This window comes from Columba livia, unplaced genomic scaffold (assembly GCF_036013475.1).
Source record: "Columba livia isolate bColLiv1 breed racing homer unplaced genomic scaffold, bColLiv1.pat.W.v2 Scaffold_102, whole genome shotgun sequence".
Classification (NCBI taxonomy): domain Eukaryota; kingdom Metazoa; phylum Chordata; class Aves; order Columbiformes; family Columbidae; genus Columba; species Columba livia.
Genome location: NW_027043007.1, coordinates 220,942 through 233,780, shown reverse-complemented (window position 1 = coordinate 233,780; position 12,839 = coordinate 220,942). Strand labels below are relative to the sequence as shown.

General features: G+C 57.7%; 1 protein-coding gene across 1 annotated transcript; it reads left to right on the top strand.

Moving 5' to 3' along the window:
• The first annotated feature begins 8,115 nt into the window (after positions 1-8,115).
• Positions 8,116-12,599, top strand: LOC135577554 (ubiquitin carboxyl-terminal hydrolase 36-like). The gene is made up of 11 exons (XM_065047690.1): positions 8,116-8,365; positions 8,439-8,660; positions 8,944-9,054; positions 9,349-9,451; positions 9,783-9,850; positions 10,221-10,291; positions 10,475-10,557; positions 10,883-10,994; positions 11,283-11,423; positions 11,695-11,795; positions 12,098-12,599. The coding sequence occupies exons 1-11, from the start codon at positions 8,116-8,118 to the stop codon at positions 12,597-12,599; spliced, it is 1,764 nt and encodes a 587-aa protein (XP_064903762.1).
• Positions 12,600-12,839: the final 240 nt, after the last annotated feature.

Here is a 12,839-nt window from a genome sequence, read left to right as displayed (position 1 = left end):
CGCGCGGTACCTGAAGAACCGCAGCAATAAGGTGGAGAAGCTGAATGAAATCACCAAAGGTGAGTGGGGGCCGTGCTGTGCTGGTGGGCAGGGGACAGGGCCTGGGCAGGGCGCTGCCATGCCTGGTCCTCCTCCAGGAAAGCGCTTCAGGGGCAGAGGATGTGGCAGGGGCACCTGGCACGTCCCGGAGCAGCAGCTTCCAGCTGGCCTGTTGCTCTCATCTGCTCCTCCCGGCCAGGGGAAGAGACGAGTGGGGCTGGCACAGTTCGGAGGGGACTCCTGGGGGTCTCTGCAGGCAGTGGGGGCTCATCTCTGCTCTGCGTCCCTCTCTTGCAGTCCTCCTGCCCTTGATGGAAGACCCTGATACCTGCGTCAAGCACTTGGCATTTCAGACACTCTACAACCTACTGATAGAGTTCCCAAGACCAAAACAGAGATGGTGGTTGCTGAGCTGCTGGATCTGTGGGAGCCAAAGAGAATAAATTCTCTCTCAAAAATGGCCATATTTGAATATCTTTTTTTCACTAAAGCTGGAAGACAAAGCCCAGTCCCATGGTGTCCTTCCCATGGGGACCACCCTGAGCGTTCCAAGCAGTGTCACTCCTGGCCTCTGCCGCTGCCCGCGGGACAACACAGCTGGACCCAGGGTGTCCTGGCAACAAAGCCCCAGTGACCCGTTGGTCCACATACTTCTGTATAACCTGTCCAAGGCCCTTTAGCTGGAGCCACACGTCCTGCCTTTCCCACATCGCAGAGCTCCAGCCTTGGGGATACATGAAGGTACTGAAAGAAAAGAGACAGGCAGTGTGTGTGGGGAGCAGGGCAGGGGATTGGAGGGGCTAGAGAATGGGAAAAGCTTTGCCTGGAGCAGTCCTAACTCATAAGTGTGCTTCCCTCCCATGGCAGTGCCTCATAAACAAAGGGTCGGATGTCCAACACAGCTTCATCACCCAGTTCCTCCTCCTGGCATTCACAGACACACGGGAGCTGCAGCTCTTGCACTTCTGGCTCTTCCTGGGCATCTACCTGGCTGCCCTCCCGGGCAACGGCTTCATCATCACCACCATAGCCTGTGACCAGCACCTCCACACCCCCATGTACTTCTTCCTCCTCAACCTCTCCCTCCTAGATGTTGGCTTCATCTCCATCAGTGTTCCCAATGCAATGGCCAATTCCCTCACGGACACCAGGGCCACCTCCTACTTGCGTTGCTATGCAAAGTTATTTCTGCTTCATTCTTGATCGTAACAGAGTATTTTCTCCTCGCCATCATGTCCTACGACCGCTATGTTGCCATCTGCAAACCCCTGCACTACGGGACCCTCCTGGGTAGCAGAGCTTGTGTGCACATGGCAGCAGCTGCCTGGGCCAGTGGGTTTCTCGTTGCTCTGCTGCACACAGCCAATACATTTTCACTGCCACTGTGCACGGGCAATGACCTGGAACAGCTGTTCTGTGAAATCCCCCAGATCCTCAAGCTGTCCTGCTTAAACTCCTACCTCAGGGAAGTCTGGCTTCCCTTGGTCAGTGCCTGTTTACAGTTTGGGTGTTTTGTGTTCATTGTGGTGTCCTATGTGCAGATCTTCAGGGCCGTGCTGAGGATCCCCTCTGAGCAGGGACGGCACAAAGCCTTTTCCACGTGCCTCCCTCACCTGGCCGTGGTCTCCCTGTTTGTTAGCACCCCTTTTTTTGCCTACCTGAGTCCCCCTTCCATGTCCTCTCAGTCCCTGGACCTGGTGGTGTCATTTCTGTACCTGGTGGTACCTCCAGCAGTGAACCCCCTCATCTACAGCATGAGGAACAGAGAGATCAAGGATTCCCTGAGGAAAGGATTTGAACACATACTATTTCAGCATCATTAAGGTACCCATACAACTTAGAAGACTTCCAGGGTATCTCAGGAAAAATCAGGACTATTTTTGGTTTTTTCTTTATTTTATATATTTGCCTTTATACCTATGATAACAAGAAGTGCCATGAAATAGTATTACTCATCCCACCTCTTGACACTGGTGAAACCCCAGTAGGCGGCTCAGCGTCACACAGCTCACTCCTCCAAAGTAGGATGGGGGAGAGAATTGGAACTCTAAAAGTGAGACAACTCAGGAGTTGAGACGAAGGCAATTTGATAGATAAATCTAAAGTTGTGTGCATAAACAAAGCAAAACAAGAACTGCATTTGCTCCTCCCTGTCAGCAGGTGGGTGCCCAGCCACCTCTAGCTAAGCTGGGCTCCAGCACACCTAGCAGTTACTTGGGAAGATAAGCACCATCACTCCAAGTGTCCTGCCCTCCCTTCTTCTGCTCCCGACTTTTACTGCTGAACATGACATCATATGGTGTGGAAGGTCCCTTTGGTCAGCTGTCCCAGCTGTGTCCCCTCCCAGCTCCTTGTGGACCCCCAGCCCACTTGCTGCTGTGGTGTGTGAGAAAAAGAAACGGCCTTGGCGCTGGGTAAGCTCTGCTCAACAGTGACTAAAACATGCGTGTGTTACTAACACTGTTCTCATCCCAAGGGCAATACATAGCGTCATACAAGCATGAAGAAATTGAACTCTATCCCAGATGAAACCAGCACATGTACATACAGAACCAGTCTTCTTGCATAAATAAAGAACCCTGAAGAAAACAATTTGTCTGAGCTCCCATCTCTTCCAATCTTCTCTGGAGCTGGGGATACAGAAAGGGTTAAGGACCCAAAATCCCAGCTGACACGTGGAGGAGCTGCCCATGGGACCCAGAGGCTGCATCCTGCTGACTCAGCAGGCGCTGCCCCTCTGCCGCCTGATTGTCATCACAGCTGCTGCTTCCCTGGAGCCACGGACATGGAGGATGTGGCCTCTTCAATGCTGGCCTCTCCTCACTTCCACTGTCCTCTTGTGCTCTTGCATTTGTGCTGCCGCTAAGGTCTTGTGTACCTTGTGACAGTCCTGGTGTATCTACAGTGGCATCCCTGTGGCTGTGGACAGGAGCAGGCCATGGGAACCACTGTGTGAGATCTGGCCTCACTGCTGGCACCACCAAGAGCACAGGGGCTCCTCAGGGCGGGGTACCCTTCCAAAGCTGGTGTCAGGAATATGCCCGACAAACTGCTCCCTCAAAGGGACTTTTGCTACCTTGGGATGCCTAATGGAGTCACAGCAACAAGCTCAGAGTGCCAGGATGATGTGTGAGGAACCAAAGGATGGGAAAAAACTTCTCTTTGTGGTGACAAATGTCCATGCAGACAGCACCTGCCTTGGGTCCTATGGCAAATGCTATCCTGGAGAAGAACCACAAGCTGCCAAGTGATGTCAGGAGATTTCCAGGAACAGCATATGAGTCCCAACAGGCAGTGACTGGCACCTCCTAAAATAAGTGACCATCCAAGAAGGAGCCTCCCAGACAAAAAGGTGAAATCAGGAGATCATGGGCTAATGAGAGGAGAGGCTGTGAGGAGCCAGCAGGCAAAGTAACATAAGACTGGAGAGTGTTTCAGGACACCCTCTGGTGAAGGCCCTGGCTGGATCTAGTGCAGCCCTGTCCTGCCCTTTGTGCCATTAGAGACACCCCACGGTCCTGCCCTTGGCTACTGAGCCAGCTGGGAAGATGGAAAGGGCTCAGCAGTGGCGATGCTCATCCAGCTGGGTCTGCTTCCCACCCCGAACAGCGTGGCCAGTGCAAAGACACCCCACGGCCCCAGGGCAACACAGCCCCTGGCTCTGCAGAGCAGCATCGCCAGATCAGGGCCATGCGGGGAGCACGGAGAGGAAACCAGAGCCAGCCAGAGCAGCCTGGACACCTGGAGAAAGGGATGTCCCTGGAGAAGAGCAGGGGAGCATTTCTGTGCCTGCAGGGGGGAATCCAGGAGGAAGAGAAACCCCTTTTTGCAGACGCTCATTTGGGGCCGGCTGCTCTGCTGCTGGAGCAGCACTCCTGTTCTGGCCTGGGGAGAGGGGCTGGCACTGAGGGGCACAGGCCGTCTGTGCTGGGACTCTACTGGAGCTGACACCAGCAGTCCTGGGTTTGCACTGGTCTCCATGTCCTCGTGCCATGTCCAGCTCCAGCCCTGGGGCTGTGGGTGGGGCTGAGACCCGTCTGTGCCCCCAGCAGCTGCTGAGCCCTTCAGAGGGGCTGGGGCTGTGGGCTGAGTGCCCAGAGCTCTGCAGCCCCTGCGCCGGGCACGGCCGTGGGCCAGCCCAGCCTGGGCTGCTCTGCTGGGCTGGGCTGGAGAGAAAGCCGGGGCTGTGGGGAGAGCTGGGCAGGGGCTGGGCTGAGCTGGAAAGTGCTGGCAGAGGACACCCCGGTGCTGGCTGAGCTGTGTGACCATGCAGGGGGAGGACACACTCAGCGGGGTGAGCTGCAGAGCCAGGACACGCAGGGGCAGGAGAGAGGAGGCCGCTCTGTGCCCTCGGTGCAGGGACAGGCTGGGAAGGTGCCCAGGACATTGGTCTCTCCCGTCGCCATTTCCAGCACTGCGCCACAGTTGCTGGGTCAGGTTTGCTCTCTGTCCACCTCCTTCCTCAGGCGCTGGTGCTCCCTGGCACTGCTGCCATTCCGGGACTGTTTTCCCCTCTACCCACACACAGGAACTGTCCCTGCAGCTCCAAAAAGGCCTTTGAGAAAGGATCTCAGGGAAAAAAATAGTCTCTGAAAGTCCTTTATTTCAGGTAAAGACCCAGAGAGCAGGGCTCCTCGTTTACCCAGCAATTAGGTATGAAAAGAAAAACAGACAGTGAATCAGTAAAGGATGAAAACATTAACACAATTTTAAAATCCCAGCATCACAACAAAATAAAGAAGACATGTCGAGCCTGCAGTGAGTTACATTAAGACTGCCATGCAGCAGATAAGGGGCAGTTATTGCTTCAGAAAAACATCCAGTCATCAGTTTCCACATGGCGTCCTTGAGATAGGGGGAAATATGGAATTGGTGAAGCTGTGGGGGAAAACTGTGTTGTGTTGCTTCAGAAAATATTTGACATGCATATCATAATAATAGTAATAACAACAATAACAACAATAATGAAACAAGCAGGCAAACAAATAAACCCAACAACAACAAAACAAAACAAGCGAAGGTGAATAACCATGAAAGAAAGAGGAAGACTGCCCCGTCCATGGAGCTCTGCAGAAGGAGCGTGGAGCCGTACATCGTATGAGGCGATATAGTTGGCATCAGCACGTAGAGAAGACTTTTGTAGGGAAGACTTTGAAGGGAGCGGCCTGACTCCATGCAGTTGAAAACCTGAGAGCTGGCAGTGTGCTGAAGGGATGGGGAGAAGTGTCCTGGGCTGAACAGAAACCTGTGGATGACACAAGGTTGGAGAGATGTGCTTTGCAGAGATTGGCAGGAGTCCTTCCCAGGGTTGAGCGGGATGAGCTTTGGACACACGGAAAAATAAAGCGGCTCTCAAGCGTGGTTTGGAATTAGTGCCACTGTCACTAGTAGCAGAAAGAGGACCGTGCCGTAAGGGAACTCCTTGTTCTTCAGGAGAAAAACTGAAGCTTTTTCACGTCCTTCCTTGTCAAAGAAGGTGTAATTCTTCAGTAGTTAGCCTCTGGCACCACAGAATCCCAGAATGTCGGGGTTGGAAGGGACCTGGAAAGCTCATCCAGTGCAATCCCCCCATGGAGCAGGAACACCCAGATGAGGTTACACAGGAAGGTGTCCAGGCGGGTTGGAATGTCTGCAGAGAAGGAGACTCCACAACCTCCCAAGACTCTACACTTGCCCTTGTTATATTTATTAAATTTTTCCCTGCCCAACTCTCCAGCCTGTCCAGGTCTCTGATGGCAGCACAGCCTCTGGCGTGTCAGCCACTGCTCCCAGCTCGGTGTCATCAGCAAACTTGCTGACAGTCACTCTATTCCCTCGTCCAAATTGTTGATGAATATATTAAATAATACAGGCCCCAGCACTGACCCCTGAGGCACTGCACTAGATACAGGCCTCAACTGGACTCTGCCCCATTGACCACGATTCTCTGGCTTCTTCCCTTCAGCCAGTTCACAGTCACCTCACTACCTGGTCATCTAGACCGCACTCCCTCAGTTTAGCTGTGAGGATGCTGTGTGAAATGCTTTATTTAAATCACGGTAGACCACATCCACCACTCTGCCATCATCCATCCATCTTGTTATGTCCTCATAAAAGTCAATGAGGTTGGTCAAGCATGACTTAACTTTGGTAAAGCCATGTTGACTGCCCCTAATGACCCTCTTATCCCTGATATGACTTGAGATGGTACCAAGCATGAGTCGTTCCAGCAGTTTCCAGGGGATGGAGGTGAGGCTGACCGGCCTACAGTTGCCCGGGTCCTCCTTCTTGCCCTTTTTGAAGACTGCAGTGACATTTGCTTTCCTCCAGTCCTGAGGCACCTTTCCTGTTTCTCAAGACTTGGCAAAGATGATGGAGAGCGGTCCAGCAATGACCTCAGCCAGCTCCCTCAGCACCTGCGGGCGCATCCCATCCGGACCCATGGATTTATGGATCTCCAGATTGCCTAACTGCTCCCTAACCCAGTCCTCATCAACCCAGGCAAACTCCTCCATTGTCCTGCCTTCCTCTGGGGCCTCAGCAGTACGGGGCTCCCCAGGACAGCCTCCGGCAGAGCAGACAGAGACAAAGAAGCATTCAGTAACTCTGCCTTCTCTGTATCTTCTGTCACCAGGGCACCCGTCTCATTCATCAGTGGGCCTACATTGCCTCTGCTGTTAGTTTTATCTGCCACATATTTGAAAAAGGTTTTCCTGTTGTTCTTGACCCCTCTCGCCAGGTTTAATTCTAGGGAGGCCTTAGCTTTCCTAGTTGCCTCCCTACACTCTCTGACAACAGCCTTACATTCTCCCCAAGTGGCCAGCCCCTCCTTCCATGATCTATAAAACCTCCTCTTCCACTTGAGCTTACCCAGCATCTCCTGTTTGACCACGCAGGTCTCCTGGTTTTGCTCTCAGGGCTATTCCTTTGTTTAAGTTATATTTAAATGATATTTAAAGATTACACCTCTTAGACAGAATTGCCTTTTTATGATGCCTGATCAATGTATTTTCTCCCTGGTTTTGGTAGGTGGATGAGGGGTAGAATATGGTGGTTGTTTCTCTTTTAGGGTATCAGCCACCCCAGGGTGAGGCTGGGTGACATTTTGGTGAGCTGAAAACCTCCAAAGGCGGGGATCACCGAGAGTCCCCGGGTGTCCTGCTGCAGGGCAGCACCACCCGCCTGCTCAGTTTTTCCTAATGCTCCGTTCAAAGCTCCCTGGAGGGTGTTGGTGGCTGCTGCCTCTGTCCCACCAGCCGCCACTGCAGAAGGGTTTGCCTCCCCCATCATCTCCCCAAGCAGGAGTCGCTGCTTTTCCAGTGCCCTGTGTCCCCTTCAGCAGACTGAAGAGGCCCAATTGACTGAGCTGCTCCACAAAGCTCAAGTGCCCATGACCCCCCCATGACAGATGTTCCTCTGGACCTTCACCCGTGTCGTGGTTTAACCCGAGCTGGCAACACAACCGCGGCAGCTGATCACTCACCCCCAACCCCTTCCCCTACCAATAGGGGAGAGAATCGAAAGTGAAGGGAGAAATTTGGACTGAGAGAAACACAGTTTAGTAAAATAAAAAAATGCTAAGAGACTTCTAGTAAATATAGATAAACCCATCATAACTCCCACGCCCTTCTCCTCAGGACTGCTCAGCCGGTCACATCCCAGCCTGTCCCGGGACACCAGGTTTGCTCCGCCCCCAGCGCACACCTTGCGCCTTGGCCTTGTAAGACTTGCAGAGGCTTTTGTTGGCCAGATCCACCACGGTGTCCAGGTTCCCCTGCACTGAAACCACAGTGTGTGACCATTTAATGATTCTGGGGCGTGGCCGGAGCGCGATGGCGTCACAAACAAGCCCCGCCCCCGGCAGGCTCCACCCCTGGCGTTGCCGGGACGCGCAGGCGCAGCTCAGTCCTGTTCTGGACGCGGAGCGGAGCGGACGGCGAAGGCGAGGGGAGGAGTCAGTGGGCCGAGCCGAGCGCGAGCGACCGCAGCGAAGGGCGGGACTTGAGGAGGAGACGCGGGAAGCGTGTGTGGTGGTGGAGAGGGAGAGGCCGAGAGACCGGCGCGACCTCGAGGCGGTGGCACGTGCGGCGACACGCCATGGCGGGCACGGCGAAGCCGAGGGAGCTGCTGAAAGCGCGGCGGGACGCAGGCAAGGCCGGGGCGCTGGGCCGGCTGCTGAGCACCTCAGCCACGAAGGTGCTGCTGCACAAGATCGAGTTCCAGCCCGCCAGCCACGGCTTCTCCGGCCAGCCGGAGCTGCTGCGGGCCAAGTACCTGCTGCTCAACCCCCGCACCGAGCCCGCCGAGCACCCCCGCGGCGCTGAGGAGGGACAGCCGGGCAAGCAGGGTGGGTGCAGAGGGCCGGGGGGCTCTCCCTGCGCTGCGCAGCCCGCGGCTCACCCGCCTCTCTCTCCCCGCAGGCAGCGACCGGACCCCGGGGCGCCTCGGGGACGGCGTCCCTGCGCCCCAGAAGGGGCTGTTCCCTGCAGGGCGCCTCGCCATGCAGTGGCAGCGTGTCCAGCGCATCGGCGCCGGGCTGCTCAACCTGGGAAACACCTGTTTCCTCAACGCCACCCTGCAGTGCCTCACGTACACGCCACCGCTCGCCAACTACCTGCTGTCCAGGGAGCACAGCCGCACCTGTGAGTGGGGAGGGGAGCGCCCGCCTGTCCCGGGGCTGCGCTCAGCACCCTGCGCACGGCTCTGCCGGGGCTGTGCGGCTGCCGGGATGTGCCTTCTCTGCTCCCTCCTGCCCGTTTCTCCGTGGAGAGGACATTCCTGCATACGGGAGCATCCACTTTTCCTGGCCGTAGCAGTGTTCCCGAGCTCTGCATCCTGCGTCTGAGAGGCTCTGTCTGTGCTGGACACAGCCAGGACTAAGATGAGTTTGTCCTCAACGTTCTGTCTTCTCCTCTCCCACTCCAGGTCACCAAAGCGGCTTCTGCATGATGTGCGTCATGCAGAACCACGTCACGCAGGCGTTCGCGAACAGCGGCAGCGTGATAAAGCCAGTGTCCCTTGTCCGAGACCTCAAGAGTAAGGATGGCTGCCCTCGCGTCCCCTCCTGTAGCCGTGCAGGAGGGCAGAGACTATTGCAGGAGCAGAACCTTTGAGATCAGGGCAGGTCTTGGCAGAGGTTCTTCCGAGACGACTCACTGAGCCTGCCAGGGCCTTCACGGGCCTTGTGGGGCTTCCCCCACGGCCCACATGAGTCTGACGTCTGGTTTGGGCTGAGGGAGCTCAAACCCCGCAGTCGCTGTCCCGAGGGAGGGCGGGAGGACCTGCCTCTGTTGCAGCACGTGCTGCGGCTGATCCCTCCCTCTCCTGCAGAGATCGCCCCGCACATCCGCTTGGGCAGGCAAGAGGACGCACACGAGTTCCTCCGTTTCACCATCGATGCCATGCAGAAGGCCTGCCTGCCCGACTGCACCGAGTATGTGGGGCCTCTGGTGGTGACAACTGCCCTTGTCTGCTGGTCCCCTGTGCCCGTGGGAGGGGACTGTGGGGTGAACGTGTCCCCCGGGCTGGGCTCATGGAGGGAGGTGCTGACTCCAGGGTCTGGGTTGGATGGCCCAGCTCTCTGCCCCTCTGGGACACAGCCCTGGGCTGCTGTCTGCCTTCTCCTGACACCTCCACCCCAGCACAGCTGCGGTTCTGTCCCCAAATCCTGTGACTGGGCTGGGTTTGGATCCTGAGGACACAGCGCTGGCCCGTGGGGGTGGCTCTTGGGGCGGGCGCTGTGTGATCCGAGCTGCCGTCTCTAGGTTGGATCGCCAGACCCAAGCCACCACCCTGATCCACCAGATCTTTGGCGGTTCCCTGCGGTCCCGTGGTGAGTGCTGGCTGCCAGGGCCTGGGCCTGTGACTCTCAGGGCTGCTGTTTCCCCGAGAGCCTTGCAGTAACTTGGGAAAGTCACTAAGCATGTGCAAATTATGCAGAGCTGCAGCTGGTCAGTCTTTTGGTATCTGTGGGTCACGAAGCTGCTGGCTGTGGGTCCCCAGCTCATTGCCACCAGCAAAGGAACCCACGTTGCCAGCTGTCCCGCAACACTTGTTGTCCCAGCACGTACAGACTGCGAATGCTGGTGCTGCCGTCCCAGAGCCCAAACGCGGAAAAGGGCAACACAGCAGCCGCCTGCGCTGTGCTGGGGGTGGTGGTGCCGCGTTGTGCCAGGGGGTGCTCACTGCTCGTTCTCTTGCAGTGAAGTGCTCGATGTGCAAAGCAGTCTCGGACACCTTTGACCCCTGTCTGGACCTGCCGGTGGAGATCACGGTACCGGGGCAGGGTCAGGTGGGGAGGAGCTCTGCTCTGCAGGGGATGTTCCTGCAGCTGCACCGCTACTGCTCGAGGCTGTTTAACCTGCCAGTGTCAGGCACGGTGCAGGCAAGAGGGAATCAGCTTCTGTTGTTGCGCTGCCTCCTCTGCCTGGCCCTGACCTCTCCTCTGTCCTGGCAGCAAGCCGCAAACGTAGAGCAGGCACTGGAGCTGTTTGTGAAGCCAGACCTGCTGGGCGGAGAGAACGCCTACCTGTGTGACAAGTGAGTGTGCGGGGCTGGGGCGGGAAGGGGCCGCGGGTGTGCTGGTGGGAAGCAGGAGGGCAGCTGCAGTACAGGAGGGCTTCTCTACCTGCTCCACCGCTAAACCGTGAGGTGCGTGGCTGTGAAGCCTGCGATGAAGCCTGTCACTCCTCATCTCCCTCGTCTTGAGACGGGGACCTGAGCCAGCAGACCTGGCCGTGAGCAGGTGCCCTGGAGCAGAACCCGCTCTCACTAGGGTCATTTCCGTGGGGTTTGTGGCTTGGCCAGGGCTGGCAAGCACCTGGGTGGTGGAACAGCATGAACAGCTCAAGCTCTCCCTGTGCAGATGCAAGAAGAAAGTGTCGGCAACCAAACGCTTCACCATCCACCGAGCGCCCAAGGTTCTCACGCTTGCTTTGAAGCGTTTTGCCGACTTCACCGGAGGCAAGATCACAAAGGTGAGTGCTCAGCAATCCAGAGCGGGGCTGTGCCCTGTCCCGAGGCCCTGCTGCCCCGAGCAGGGTGGGAGGTGGTTCTGTGCGCTGGTGAGCTCTACCGCAGTCCTGCAGCCCTTCCCCAGCTGTGCTGTGCTGTGGTGGGAGTTTGGCTCATCCCGGCATCTTCCTCACCATGGGCTCTGCCTGGGGAGAGTGGGTTCTCTCTCCCTCGCGAGACGGGACTCGTAGGACAGCTGAGCTGCTCTTGCCATCTGCTGTGCAGGCTTCTGAGACATCCTCTCTCTGCAGGACGTGGGCTACCCTGAGCTCCTGAACATCCGCCCGTACATGTCCCAGACCAGCGGGGATCCGGTCATGTACGGGCTCTACGCGGTGCTGGTGCACTCGGGGTACAGCAGCCACGCAGGACACTACTACTGCTACGTGAAGGTGAGCCCAGGGCGCTCTCTTGGCACCTCTCTGTGCTGGGGGTCGGCAGGAGGATGCTCAGCAGAGGTGCGTGGTGTGGAGCACTGTGGGGTACGGGCTGTGCTCCATCACAGGAAGTGTGGAGTTCTGCTCTTGCAGAGACCCCTCACCTGCCCGGGGTCACCTGCGGGTTTTGGGGAGCGGAGCTCTGCCGACGGGCGCTGTTCCTGCTGCTTCTCAGGCCAGGAGCGTCCCTGGACACAGCCCAACCCCGTTCTCTCTCCCTCCGCAGGCCAGCGACGGGCAGTGGTACCAAATGAATGACAACGTGGTCCGCCCCAGTAACATCAAGGTGGTCCTTAACCAGCAGGCGTATGTGCTGTTCTACCTCAGGTGAGCGTGCCCTGTGTCCCCGGCCCCTCTGTCCCTGCTCAGAGTGTGGGACAGGGCTGGGGACACATGCCTGGATGTGGGAAGGAGCTTGGCCCAAGTAGCCCCAGTGCCCACGTGCGTGTGCTGGCTCGGGGGAGGGTGACAGAGAGAGCTCCAGCCCCTTGTTGTGGTTTTGCGGCAGCTCAAGAGCTCCTCACCTCCTCGGAGCTTCTGGCTCCTGGTTCTCGTGCGCAGCTATGACGAGAGTGTTGCAGTCGCTCCGACACTGGCAGTTAACACGTGCCCTTCTCTGCCTTCCCCAGGATCCCCAGCCCCGGGAAGAGCTCAGAGGGTCCCGTTTCCAAAGCTGCCTCCAGCCTGCCTGGCCGTGTCAAGCTGCCTTCTGGGTCACCGTCACCCAAGCTGGCCCTGAAAGCCAAACGCGCGGCTGCAGCGTTTCCCGGTGACGCAGCCCAGAGGCCCAAGAAGCCGCGCTCCTCGCAGCCGCCACCCGCGCCCAGAGCGGCTCCAGGACTTTGTGGCCCCAGTCACACCAGTGGGGCCAAAGCGCAGGTTCCCCGGAAGCGCTGCTGGGAGCCTGGGCCCCTGCCCGCCTCCCCTGGGCTGCCGGAGCCCATCCCTGGCCAGGAGCCGTGGGGCAGCGGGGAGAACACCGGGACACCGGCAAGGGACCCTCGCAGCAGGGCTTCTGCCAGCCTGGTGCTGGCAAATCTGAAAGCCTTCTTGTCGGCCAGGGCTGCTCCGCAGCCCAGCAGCACCATGTCACCACCACCGGCCAAGAAGCTGGCGCTTTCCGACACATAGGTGAGTCTGAGCTTCTGCCCAGAGACTTTAGTAGGTGCCTCGTGCCTCTGGATCCGGCGCTTGTGTTGGGGAGTGCAGGAATGATGCTGGTACCTTGCTAAGCAGGAGGCGGGCGGGGAGAGCCCCTAAACCCCAGGGCTCTGCCCTCCCTCTGGGTTGGGGTGCAGGGCCAGGCCCCCGCTCTTGTTCCCATCCCTGCAGAGGCTGGAGAATTGGCTGCTGCCTCCTTGCTCAGGACAG